General features: G+C 40.7%; 1 protein-coding gene across 3 annotated transcripts in view; it reads left to right on the top strand.

Annotated features, from left to right (window-relative positions):
• STK39 (serine/threonine kinase 39) overlaps positions 1–12,914 on the top strand; it is a 310,969-nt gene that overhangs the window by 84,910 nt on the left and 213,145 nt on the right. For all 3 annotated transcript variants that reach the window (XM_059928025.1, XM_059928027.1, XM_059928026.1), the window contains exons 4-5: positions 1,069–1,210; positions 2,419–2,474. In XM_059928025.1, coding sequence (XP_059784008.1) covers positions 1,069–1,210; positions 2,419–2,474 — 198 coding nt within the window. The remainder of the gene's footprint in view (positions 1–1,068; positions 1,211–2,418; positions 2,475–12,914) is intronic.

The following is a 12,914-nucleotide window of genomic DNA, read 5'->3' as shown; positions in this document are numbered from 1 at the left end:
AGAAGTGTTGAACCCCCAGGTAATTATGGCTCTTAAGGTGACCGGGAAGTTTGGAATATTAATTAACATGTGTTGAACCATGAATTCACAGTGCCAAGGACACTAATCTGTTTATAGTAACAAAATACTATGTATTTATTTCTTTATTATTAAACTCTGTACATCACCCCTCAAGTAAATGTAAGTGAAGATTGCCTAGAGTCACAGAAAGGAATCTTCTGGTTATAAGCAGGGGTCTAAAGGCAACAGACATTTTTTCTCTCCTCCTACCCGAGGTTAAGAAAAAACTGTGCTTCCTTCTCTCAGCAGTTCCCTGCTGTCTTTTCTGCAGGCCTCTTGTTCCTTTCTTTTTCAGTTTAGACATCCCGAACCCTCTTTTAATCTGTAACCAGTTGCACGTCTACGGAAAAGGGACTAACTGTGAAGTGGCCGTGAACAGTCTTCTGCTTCCTGACCCAGAATCCCTCTCATTAAGTTCAGCTGGATGTGTGCTTGCAAACTTGGATTTAGTGTTTTTCTGGTCACGGGCTACCATGCAATTGTTTGTGTGCCTTGGGAATATTTGTGTTAAATAAACAAATGAAAACTATATTTTGTTGTTCTCATTTAGCTTTTTATTTTTTTAAAAAAATATTTATTTATTTATTTATTTATTTAATTTATTTGTGGCTGCGTCGGGTCTTAGCTGCGGCACACGGGATCTTTGTTGAGGCATGCGGGGTCTTCGTTGTGGCTTCTCTCTACTTGTGGCGTGTGGGCTTTCTCTTCTCCAGTTGTGGCGCGCAGGCTCCGGGGCGCGTGGGCTCTGTAGTTTGCGGCACGCGGGCTCTCTCGTTGAGGTGCGCGAGCTCAGTAGTTGTGGCTCTCAGGCTTCGTTGCCCTGCGGCATGTGGGATCTCAGTTCCCTGACCAGGGATTGAACCCACGTCCCCTGCATTGTAAGGCGGATTCTTTACCACTGGACCACCAGGGAAGTCCCTCGTTTAGTTTTTTAAATAGGGAGGACTATTCTGGAAAGGTAACGAAGGTGCTTATACAGTTGTTCAATTCTTCTGTCTGTCCGCTTAGGTTCAATGTTGGATATCATAAAATACATCATAAACCGAGGAGAACACAAGAACGGAGTTCTGGAAGAGGCAATAATAGCAACAATTCTTAAAGAGGTTTTGGAAGGCTTAGACTATCTACACAGAAATGGTCAGATTCACAGGTATGACCCCTGCAGAGATGTTTAAATTCAGCTGTTCATGTCTTTAGTCCTAGTTAGTAAAGAATACTAAGGAAACACACCTCACAGGTAGGTATTGACATATCTCTAACTTAGGTAGGTTAAATAGATGGGAAAAAAGTACTTAAGAACGAAACAAGAGAACAAGTTTTGATGAATTATATTGGTATATTGGTTTATCTGCTTTCACTGAAATAAGAGTAGACTATAGAAAGTACTGTGGGGACTCAAAAAAAAATCCGTTTACATTTTATACTCATTTGAAGTATACTCACTTGAACTGGATAGCATCTCTAACTTTCTAATACAGGCGAGAGTGTTCCAAACATTTAATATGTTAATTATTTTTGACATGGTGGTGGAAGAGAAGGAGGGGAGGCACTAATTTCATCTCTTTTGTGACATAAAATGCTAATTCTTTAAATAGCTAAACAGCATCGCATATGAGTGCCTGATGCTTCAAACGGGTTAGTGCTCCTTGGGCTCTTAGGAATTGTTGCAAGTAAATAACCATTTACCAGTAATATGAATATTGCAATTCCCTTGCCCTGAGCTATAAGTGAGCTATATGTTTAATGGTATCTACTATGTCTTTCAATAATTAGAAAAAATATTACTTTAGAAAGCAAACTTATAAATTGTAAATTGTCATTTTTCTTAAGTGTTAAGACTACTCAGCACAACTTCTATATAGTGAAGAAGTACGTTACAGAGTATTGTAATTAGTATTTACCATCAGTATCTCCCCAGAGGAGAGACTGATCAAATCCACTGTTTCAGAGGCTGAGGGGATTGATTGGAAACTGCATCACAGACACATTTAAGTGGAAGTAGAACAGCTTTACATAGACTGGGCTTTAGTTCTTGATAAAATGATAGTATTGTGTGTAGATGGCCGTCTCTAACTCTGTAACATGAAATAATCTACTCATTATTGTTTTAATTAAATCTGGATAATGATATCACATAAACTATTTGTTACTAAAATCCTAATCATCCCCCAGGAGCAAACTATAAAATCACAATGTACCTTTGTAACTTTTAAAATCTGTGATATAATTTTAATATTTATAAAATAATAATTTTGTCAAACATCTCCATTGTATGATATGTATTAAAATCTCCCTGAGTGAATATAATGTCTGTACTCCACAATTAAATTCTCCTTTTTTTTTTTTTTTTTCTAATAGGGATTTGAAAGCTGGTAATATTCTTCTGGGTGAGGATGGCTCAGTACAAATAGCAGGTAAAGCTGACAAAGATAAAACATTCTTTACGTGTTTACAGAAGTGTTAGGGCTTCAAAGAATGTAGACTTGTTCCTAAGAAATGAACAAATTGCATGTAATCCGTGTTTTTAAATTGAAGTATAGTCGACGTACAATATTACCTAAGTTACAGGTGTACAGTGTAGTGATTCACAATTTTTAAAGGTTATACTCCATTTATAGTTATTATAAAATATTGGATATATTCCCTATGTTGTACAGCGTATCCTTGTAGCTTATTTTATACATAGTAGTTTGTACCCCTTATACAGGCCCTCCCCCTTTCCCTCTTCCCATTGGTGACCACTAGTTTGTTCTCTATATCTGTGAGTCTGCTTCTTTTTAGTTATATTCACTAGTTTGTTTTATTTTTTAGATTCCACATATAAGTGATATCATACAGTATTTGTCTGTCTCTGTCTGACTTATTTCACTTAGCATAATACCCTCCAAGTCCATCCATGTTGTTGCAAATGGCAAAATTTCATTCTTTTTAGTGGCTGAGTAGTATTCCATTGTATGTACCACTGTATCTGGGCTACCCTATCATAGAATGTTTCGGTCTGAGGTATAACATGTTTTCCTGCTATTTTAGAATGTGACCTTTTAATAAAGAACAATTTTACTTTTAATTTTTTTATGTTTTCTACCTTCCAGATTGAATAATGGTGATATTTATATAACTGTAAGAAGCACTTTTGAGAGTTTTTGGATGAGTTTGAAAGTTTAAAACCATTGTACACATTAATTTTAAACCTTTCATTTCTCAAGAGGTAGCTGAAAGAATTGTGGACTCTTAAAATCTAGGGCTTATTTTGCTCTTAAATCTGACCCTTCATGGAGATTCTTGACAGTTGATAGGCATGGCAAGGCAGTAAAGGTCAAACGAGTGAGAACATCAGACAGGAGCCTTCTATGTGTAGAACCTCTCATTTTGTTAATGCACCTAGAATAGCCTGAAGGGCCTGGTTTAAAATGTAGCCATGTTCATATCAACTCTTGTTTTACGCCCCGTCTGGGAAGGTCTGTCTCAGCATCCTCTCAGCCGTCATTGCTTTGGGCATTTTTGGCTGGACAGTCCTTCTCTGTACTGGACTGTCCCTGTCATCGCAGGGTGTTCAGCCTTCTGGCTTCCGGGCATTAAATATCACCAGCAGCACGTCCTGCCAACATCCTTGGTGTGAAGATCATCCATCTAGCTTGTGTTGTTGAAGAAATGTTGAAGATGTTGAATCAGCCTAATCTGCTTGTATTTGAGTTGGAGTGGAAGAGTCCTACCTTCTAGCATAGGTTTAGGGTCTTTACATGTCTAGTTATTAGAACAAAGTTGATGGCAATTCTTGGTCCCACTCTTGTTTCTAGACAAATCTGAGGATCTGGGGTTATTACTAGAAATGTGAGAGTTCAGCAGAAAACAAACACACCCTCAACACAAAGGATAAGCCTTGAGTCATCTCTTTGTTTCATTGTTTGCCCCTCTCTCGGTACCAGAGGACCAGTCAGGTGATGCCCTGGCCTGTATGGCGAGCATGATGCTGACCTTAGGCTCTGTATTTAGTTAGGTACACTTACGGGGACCCTCACTGAGTTATTTTTTTAAAGAAGAGACAAGATGTCTTGAAAATACAAAAGGGAAACTGAGAATTTGTTTCAGATCAAATGTTTCTTCCCTAGGGAACTAATAATGGAAGTGTTATCTTGTATTAGTCCTCCCCTTTGAAAAGATAAATTTAGTCAAGTTCAAGACCACTGGGGAGGCACTCGTTGTGTCAGTTAAGCACAAAGGCTTTGGAATCAAACAGGCCCAATTTACTATGCACTGTGCAACATGGGGCAAGTTATTGCATCTCTAAGCCTCAGTTTCCCCATCTGTGAGATGGTGATGATAATGCCTATCATTCAGGAAGACGTGGATTTCCTGTGCATCTGTTGAATCATAGGATTCAGGCCCCTGTTAAGTGCAATGTGTTTTTGGGAGTTACAGAGTGTTCTAGGTAGAGAGGAGTTGCCAGTTTGCAGTCGGGAGGTATTTCTATACAGGCATTTTTATTAAATTGTCTAAAAAGATCCTAGAAGAAAGGACCTTAATCTTTAAAACTCCAGTGAAAGGCTTCCCTGGTGGCTCAGTGGTGAAGAATCTGCCTGCCAATGCAGGGGACACGGGTTCGAGCCCTGGCCCGGGAAGATCCCACATGCCGCGGAGCAACTAAGCCCGTGTGCCGCAACTACTGAGCCTGTGCTCTAGAGCCCGCGAGCCACAACTACTGAAGCCCCCGTGCCACAACTACTGAAGCCCACGTGCCTAGAGCCCGTGCTCCGCAACAATAGAAGCCAGCACAATGAGAAGCCCACATATTGCACCAAAGAGTAGCCCCTGCTCCCCACAACTAGAGAAAGCCATGCACAGCAACGAAGAACCAAAGCAGCCAAAAATAAATAAATTTATTAAAAAAAAACTCCAGTGAATTGGTAATGAATTTTTAAAAATTTTTTAAAAAATATTTATTTATTTATTTAGGCTGCGCCAGGTCTTAGTTGCAGCATGTGGGATCTTTAGCTGTGGCATGTGGACTTCTTAGGTGCGGCATGCGTGCGGGATCTAGTTTCCCAACCAGGGATGGAACCGGGCCCCCTGCATTGGGAGTGTGGAGTCTTACCCACTGGACCACCAGGGAAGTCCCTTTTTAAAATGAAAAAAGAATTTTTTGGCCGTGCCACATGGCATGCGGGATCTCAGTTCCCTGACCAGGGATCGAACCCGCGCCTCCCTGCAGTGGTAGTGCAGAGTCTTACCCACTGGACCACCAGGGAAGTCCCTGAATTTTTAATTTTAAAGAAATATACACATTTATACCTAATTTTGTACTCATAATTTTGTATTCTCTGTTTTACAGAGGATCTTCCAAATTGTATAAGCTTTATGTCCCATGAAGCCTGGATCCACCCTTGCTTACTGTTGTTGCATTAAGTAAATGAATGTGAGAAATGCTTAGTGTGACCCCCAAAATGGCAATAGACAGGAAAAGACAGTCTAAGCTTATTTATCGTGATAGCGAGAGATTGGGAACAACGGAGGTGTCCCAGTTAAAGATGGTATGTGGTGTATCTTCACTATGGAAGACCTACCAATGGAGAATGAAAAGTTCTCTGTACACTGACATGAAAAAAAATCACCAGGCTACATGGTTAAGTGAACACAACAAGGTGAAGTACAATGTATATAATATGCCACCTTTTGTGAAAGAAATGGGGAGAAATAAGAATATCTCTCTATATAAAGAAACATTAGAAGGATAATGGCAGTGGGAGCAGGGGTGGACTGCTTAGTATAGACCTTTTATAACATTTTGAATTTTGAACCATGTGGAAGTATGACCTAGTAAAACAAATGAAAAGAAATGACTCAACAAACTTAATGAACTCGCAGTAAGTCGGAGCCATTTTTAAACCTTTTATTATGGAAGTTATCAAACGTAGCCCAAAGTAGAGAAGAGTAGGAAGAATCCTCTGGTACCCATCACCTGGCTTTGGTCCTCATCAGTCTTTGGCCGATTCTTGATTCACCTCTCTTTCCCCTCCTTGCTCTGGAGGCTCTTATCATTATTGATGCTGACTTTTGTTCTTGAGTCATCTAAGTTAGTGCCTTATGTGTGCGTATCTTGTCCTTCCTCTAGAGAGTGGCCTTTATCCCACAGGCTAGGGGCATTATGAAGAAAAGACTTCAACTAAACAACTGAAAGCTTCAAACGTCCAGCATCAGATAGTCTAGCTGTTAAGAAGATAATCTCTGAGATCAACTGGCTTGGTTGAAATTCCCAGGTTACCACTCAAGCTCTTGGGACCTTGGTCAGGTGGCTCAACGTCTTAAAGACTCAGTTTCCTTAAAGGGAGATACAGGTATAACCCACTTCATCTTTTTTTGTGAAATCAAATGAGGCTCTTCGTATCTAGCAGTCCTATAACGGTGGCTGGCACATTATAGACACACAGAAAATAGCAGCAGCTGCTACTGCTAATCCTATTACTGCTATTGTTTCTACTGTTACTACTGCTACTACTGTTACTCCAACTGATAGGATCGCACCGACCCCCTCTCGCACTGCCTGGAGGTCATATGGACCTCACATTTGTCTTGTGGGAGGTTCAGCTCTGAGGGGCTTTACGAGTTATAAAAAGGGGATGCTTGTTAATTATGGAACTTGGAAGCTAACTTGTCATTAATCTTGCTCTAAGCTGATAAAAAAGCACAGCTAATTTCCTCTGTTTTGTGATGAAATGATCATTTCTCACTAAAAGGGTCAAAACAGCAGTGAACTGCCTTTGAAATGCAGAGGCAGGCCAGCCCCTGGCTTATTCTACCATCTGCTACTCTGCCAGTCACTCCGTCCCATTATTCTTGTCAGAGTACCGACCCGAGCTCCTTCTCTGGGCCTTCAGGACCACGTTGTCCTTTTCTTTTTTCTCAGTTGGGACCCCCCGAGGTAAGATTTCCCGACTTTTTCTCTCCCTCTCAGGTCTGTGGGTTTTTTCCTCACCCTGGGTGGTGGTGTTGAGTGTAAGCAGCTGGTGGGTGCGATGTTCGGCTCCTGGGTTCGGAAGGGCCCGTGCAGGAAGCCACCGCTTGGGTTGTCATGAGGATTAAATGAGTCAGTGTCTATGGTGTGTAGGACAGTGCCTGGCACATGGTGAGGACTTTGTAGACAGCCATTCCGGGCTTTCCTTGGTGTCCTTTTTGTGTGTGCGACTTCATGCTTGTGTAATGACGTTACCCGGAAGCCTCACTTCCCGGTGAGTAATGGTCGGCTCTCAGGCATGTTAAGTGTGCACTTTCTGTTGATACATCTCTGGAGCCATTATAGCTTTTCTAGAATTCACAGTGAATGTTCTCCGTGTCCTCTAACCTGAGCATAACATTGAGTTTATACAGTATTTAAAATTTTTTTGTGTGGTTTTAACTCTAAAATAAGATTATTGCCTTAAAAAAAACCAAAAACATTTGTAATGTTTTCTTGGAAGAGCTGGATGCTGCTGGTCTCCCCACGTTACAGGAGTTTGACTTTCTTGGTCAGGCAGTGGGGCACTGCCTGAAAAACTCGGACCAGGAGTCCTCAGGTCTTTTGCTGGCATCTTGGGTGGGTGAAGTGTAGGGGAGGAGGGTGCGAGAGTTGAAAGCAGAGACTCACAGCAACAGCAGAGCTAGACCGTCTCTTTGTTGCTGTTATATTTGGACAAATAATCCACTGCTTTTACTCAGATTATTTGTACTCTCTTCCCTTCACATCTTTACGCTCTCTAGGCTCTGTTTTTTGAAATACGAGTTAAACTGGGGAGAACTTTGCATTTATTTCTTTGAATGTAATGTTTGTTTACCTTGAGAGTATTAATACGAGTATTCTTTTAAAAAGAGTTTTCTTGCTATTCTAATAGAAAACATAACATTTTTTATTAAAAAAAAATCACTCACTCTATATGTATATATACACACACACATATATGTGCGCGTGCGTGTGTGTGTATTCTCTTTCTCAGAACTTTTTATTAGAAAAGGGAACATTAAGGGGCCAGGTTCAGACCACTAGAAACTCTTGCCTTATTATACAGCCAACAAGTGTGGTGAATAAGGCTGGTATGCTTGGTTCTATTTCCAGCAGTTCCAATCCCATGGGTATTATACAGATTTTTATTGAGTGTGGCTGTAAAGTCAGTACCTAACGTGTATTGAGTGTTTCCTGTGTGCCAGGCCTGGTGCTGAGCGCACTGTGACTCATTCAGCCTCACCACAGCCCCATGGGGAGGCGCTCTTATTATGCCTACTTTACATGCTAGAAGCTAAGATACAGAGAACGGAAGTAAGTGGCCCGGGTCACACGTAGAATAAGTGGTGGAGTCAGGCTTCAGCTTTGGGCAGTTTGGCTCCAGAGCCTGTGACGCCACATCTGTGGGTTTTCTGGGAAGACAACCCTAAATCTGGATTTGAGTGATCTCAGTTTTTGGTGGAAGACCAATAGCAATCACTAGCGCTTCTCCATCTCTGCGAATTGATTCTGTTTGGGGCTAAGGAAGATATTCAGCACCTTTTCCCTCCTTGCTCACAGCATCACTGGTCAGGTTTTAGGGGATGGGAGAAGCCATCATCTTAGGCATCATTTGGTGCAGGATTAAGCGTGGTAGTGACACCACACTCTTTTCAGACTAAAAAACTTCAGGTTAAATGTAGTGAATTAAAACCTGAGGATTGCCTACTCAGGGTTTAAAAGAAAATGCTTTACTACTTCTTACTAGATCTTCTGTGCTCAGAAAACCTGTGTGTGTGTGTGTGTGTGTGTGTGTGTGAGTGTGAGAGACTTCCTAATAATAAACTTGGAGAGGATGCCTTGGTAAGTGTAATAGATTTTGCTGCAATATGATAGAAGGAGTGGCTATTTGAATGTCATGCTTTTCCCACGGCCTAGCATTTTCTTTTCCAATTTGATGCTCTGTCATAAACTGTCAGGAAGAGCTTAGTGCTTTGTCTGGCAAGTGTCTAAGGCTGTTTGTCCAGAATTATGAGAGACGCTATTTTAAAACAGAAATTCATATAAAACAGGTCTCTTTGGGGTGGTCACTACAAATATATTTATCTTAGGATTTTTAAAAAATAGTCACTTCTCTTAATCTACTCTACTATGTGACTAATCTAATCTACTGTACTACTACTCTAAAAATGTTAATTTCAAAACGATTGATTTCTGAAGAACTTTCTAGAAACATACAACTGCATTATGTAAGTAGATCTCATGCTCATTTTCACTTACTTTTGCCTTTTAGGTGTGTGTATGTGAGTGAATGTGAATTTCCCATTCCTAGTTTTTCACGACAGAAATCAAATCTGGTACTAGCTAACTATGGCAGCCTAGAAATTTAGAAAGTTACCATCACATCTATCTCAGTGTATCTGAGCCCATACAAATCAGCTTATGCCCTAGACAGTTTTTCACTGTCTAAGGCACATTGGTGTGACTTTGGGTAGCATCTCTGTTTTCTGGGAGGGAGATTTTTTCCTTAGTCAGCCTTCGAATGCATTTTCAGCTTTAGTCAGCTTCTTGAATGCTGAAAACCCTATGACTAAAACTTCTGCCAGGAAAACTTGCAACTAGACTTAACTTGCTTCCAGTATTCAGATATTATTCTCAAGGAGCCAGAGGAAAGTGCAAGGTGGTGGAGTTTTTATACCCATAGCTGCTGGGTTCTTTTGTGTTCCTTCCGTGTTCTTTGGCTTTGGTAAAGTGTACTTGGATGGGGGGGGGCGGAAAGGAATATTTCTCATGTTATAGGGAAGAGAGGCTGCTGCTTCAAGCAAGGTGGTTTGGGCTCCCTAGGTGCACCAGAGGCAGCCTCTGATTAGTATAAGAGAGCTCTGAAGCCCATGAGGCACTGGATCAGGAAAGGATGATGTCGCCATATTTAAGGGTGGTTTGGTCTAGAGCATGGGCTCTGACACCTGACTGCTGTGAGTCCAATCCTGGCCCTGTAGCCAAGTTATTCAACTTCCCTGCGCTTCAGTTTCCACATCTGTGCAATGTGAAAATACCAGAGGGTTAAAGGAGTTAACGCACATTCCATTTTAGAATTAGTGAGCTCGTGTTGCTTTTGTATTGAAATGGGGTCGTGCCCTTTAATTATGCAAGGTGTCCTAAGATCACAGGGAGGCGGTTGGGAAGGTGAGGTTGAAGGCACCTCGTGTGACCGCCTGCCGTATCATTTTGCTCTCCCTCTTTCTTTCTTCTTTCCATCAATTTCCTCAATATCACCGGAGTAAAGAATCTACAATGCAAATCTGACCATCTGATTACCTGGCCTAAAGTTGAAAACTGTTGCTGATGGAATAAAGCCCCGGTTCCCTAATGTGGCATATGAAGGCCCTGACTGTTTTTCCAGTCTCGTCCACCAGTGCTTTCTCTGTACTTCTTTGTGATCCCCCTTCTTTACCTGGCTCACTTCTTCTCCTTCCCGATTCAGTTCAAGGCGTTCTTTCCTTGAGAGAGCCCTTCCCATCATTTCCTCTACCACCCCCATTCTCGCTGCATTAAGCACCTTACCCTGGTGGCTTGAAAGTGCCCTTAATACACTAGATTGCCTATTACATGATAGTGAAATTGGGTCTCTATGTCCCCCTTTTCCCTCCAGACCGTATATCAAAACTTATCAGCGGTAGAAACCCCATGGTGTTCATCTCAACACTCCCTGTTAGTACCTGGCACGTGGCAGGTGTTCACGACCTTTTGGCCAATGTGATCTGAGTGGTCTCACCAGGCTCTGCACCCATATGCATCCATCAGTGATAGGGGTGCTCGTGTCAGTCACAGCTGAAAGTTCAGACAAACAAGAATATATCACCTTAACTGAGAGGAAGGTGAAAATATTTAAAATATTTAGGCACATACACTAATGTACATTTTTAAGGCTGAAATAATTTTTTTAAAATATAATTCAATTTAATTGAATTATATTTCTCCAAACTAGTCTCCAGGAAGTTATGAGATTTACATCAACTAATGCATCTAAACAATTCAGGATTTATTTATTATTATTTATAATAATAAGTGAATTATCTCAGGATATAGTTTCATTTATAATAATAAGTGAATTATCATTCCACATGAAATGTCCATTTTATTAAGCCTGAAATAGTTTTTTAACAGACATGTTTCAGCTCTGATTTTAGGCAAGCTCCGCCTTAGCCAGCTAGCAATGAAATGATTAATTAAGCCAAGGAAGCGTGGAGCAAACGCATGAATTTAAGAGACATTGGGCACACTCAGAAAATAGAGTACAGTGCAAATTAAAATCTTGGGGGGGGGTATAAATTGCTTTATAGTGAACCAAAATATGTTTTGAGTTTCAGGAAGTTTGATAGTTATGTGAATTATGGTTTAATGAATTATGCCAAAATTCTCATTTATTCCTTTTTTTGGGGGGCTGTAAGTAAGTAAAGACAACAAATAATGTGGCTTTCTGAATTTCGGGATCTTGACAAACGGTACCATTTGGTGAACCCTCTGGTGTGAACCGTGTATACAATCAATTCTGGAAACTTAGTTTTCCTTTCCATTTGTATACCATCAGGGAGAAATACTTGGGGAGATTTTCAGCAGCTTCCCATCCTTTAACAGCTGGTAGCAGTTGTTTGAGCAGCAGTCGAAGGAAATCTTACTGGGTGAACTCAGTGGGGGAGGACCACTTTACTCTGTATGCCCACTGGAATCTTTCCTCAGCTGTGCACGTTCAGCTGCAGGGGGACGGGGTTGAGCTTCAAGGAAGAGTGCAGCAGGACCCTTCTCCCTCCGTCCGCCCTTCTCCCCTCCCCTGCCCCTTTCCTTTCCTCCCTTTCTCTCTCTTCCTCCCTTCCTTTCTGTCTTTAAGGGCCTGCACTGTCATTATTAAATTAAATTTCATGTATTACCACAAGCTGCTGAGGTCTGGGGAAAACAAGAGTTTTTTTTTTTTTTTTTAATTGAAGCTTAGTTGGTGTACAATATCATGTTAGTTTCAGGTGTACAACAAAGTGATTCAGTTATCCATATGTATGTACCTGTTTTTTTTTTTTTTCAGATTCTTTTCCCTTATAGGTTATTACAAAATATTGATAAGAGGTCCTTGTTGGTTATATATTTTATATATAGCAGTGTGTATATGTTAATCCCAAACTCCTAATTTATTCCTCCCCACAACCCCTTTCCCCTTTGGTCACCATAAGTTTGTTTTCTAAGTCTGTGGGCCTACTTCTGTTTTATATAAGTTCATTTGTATCATTTTTACAAGATTCCACGTATAAGTGATGTCATGATATTTGTCTTTGTCTAGCTTACTTCACTTAGTATGATAATCTCTAGGTGCATCCATGTTGCTGCAAATGACATTATTTCATTCTTTTTTATGGCTAAGAGTCCATTGAATACATATATATACACACACACCACATCTTCTTTATCCATTCATCTGTCCATGGACACTTAGGTTACTTCCATGTCTTGGCTACGTAAATAGTGCTACAATGAACATTGGGGTGCATGTATCTTTTTGAATTATGCTTTTCTTTGGCTGTATGCCCAGAAGTGGGATTGCAAGATCTTACGGTAGATCTATTTTTAGTTTTTTAAGGAACTTCCATACTGTTCTCCCTAGTGGCTGCACCAGTTTACCTTCCCACCAGCAGTGTAGGAGGGTTCCTTTTTCTCCACACCCTCTCCAGAGTTTTTAGACTGAGAGCAGAGCAGTTCAACTCAGTTCTTTGCTGGGTCATTTTTATTGTTTTCGTTGACTTTTTGTTTCCCAGAACCTTCAATTGTTCTAACAAAAATGGTCCTTCTCTGGTGAAAAGGTGAACATTAGGTGTTTGGGTTCAATGCCTCTGGGGTCGTTAGTTGACAGATATTTATT

This window comes from Balaenoptera ricei, chromosome 7 (genome assembly GCF_028023285.1).
Source record: "Balaenoptera ricei isolate mBalRic1 chromosome 7, mBalRic1.hap2, whole genome shotgun sequence".
NCBI classification, from domain to species: Eukaryota; Metazoa; Chordata; class Mammalia; order Artiodactyla; family Balaenopteridae; genus Balaenoptera; species Balaenoptera ricei.
Note: the sequence above shows the minus strand (reverse complement) of the source record. Positions and strands in the feature narration are given on the sequence as shown.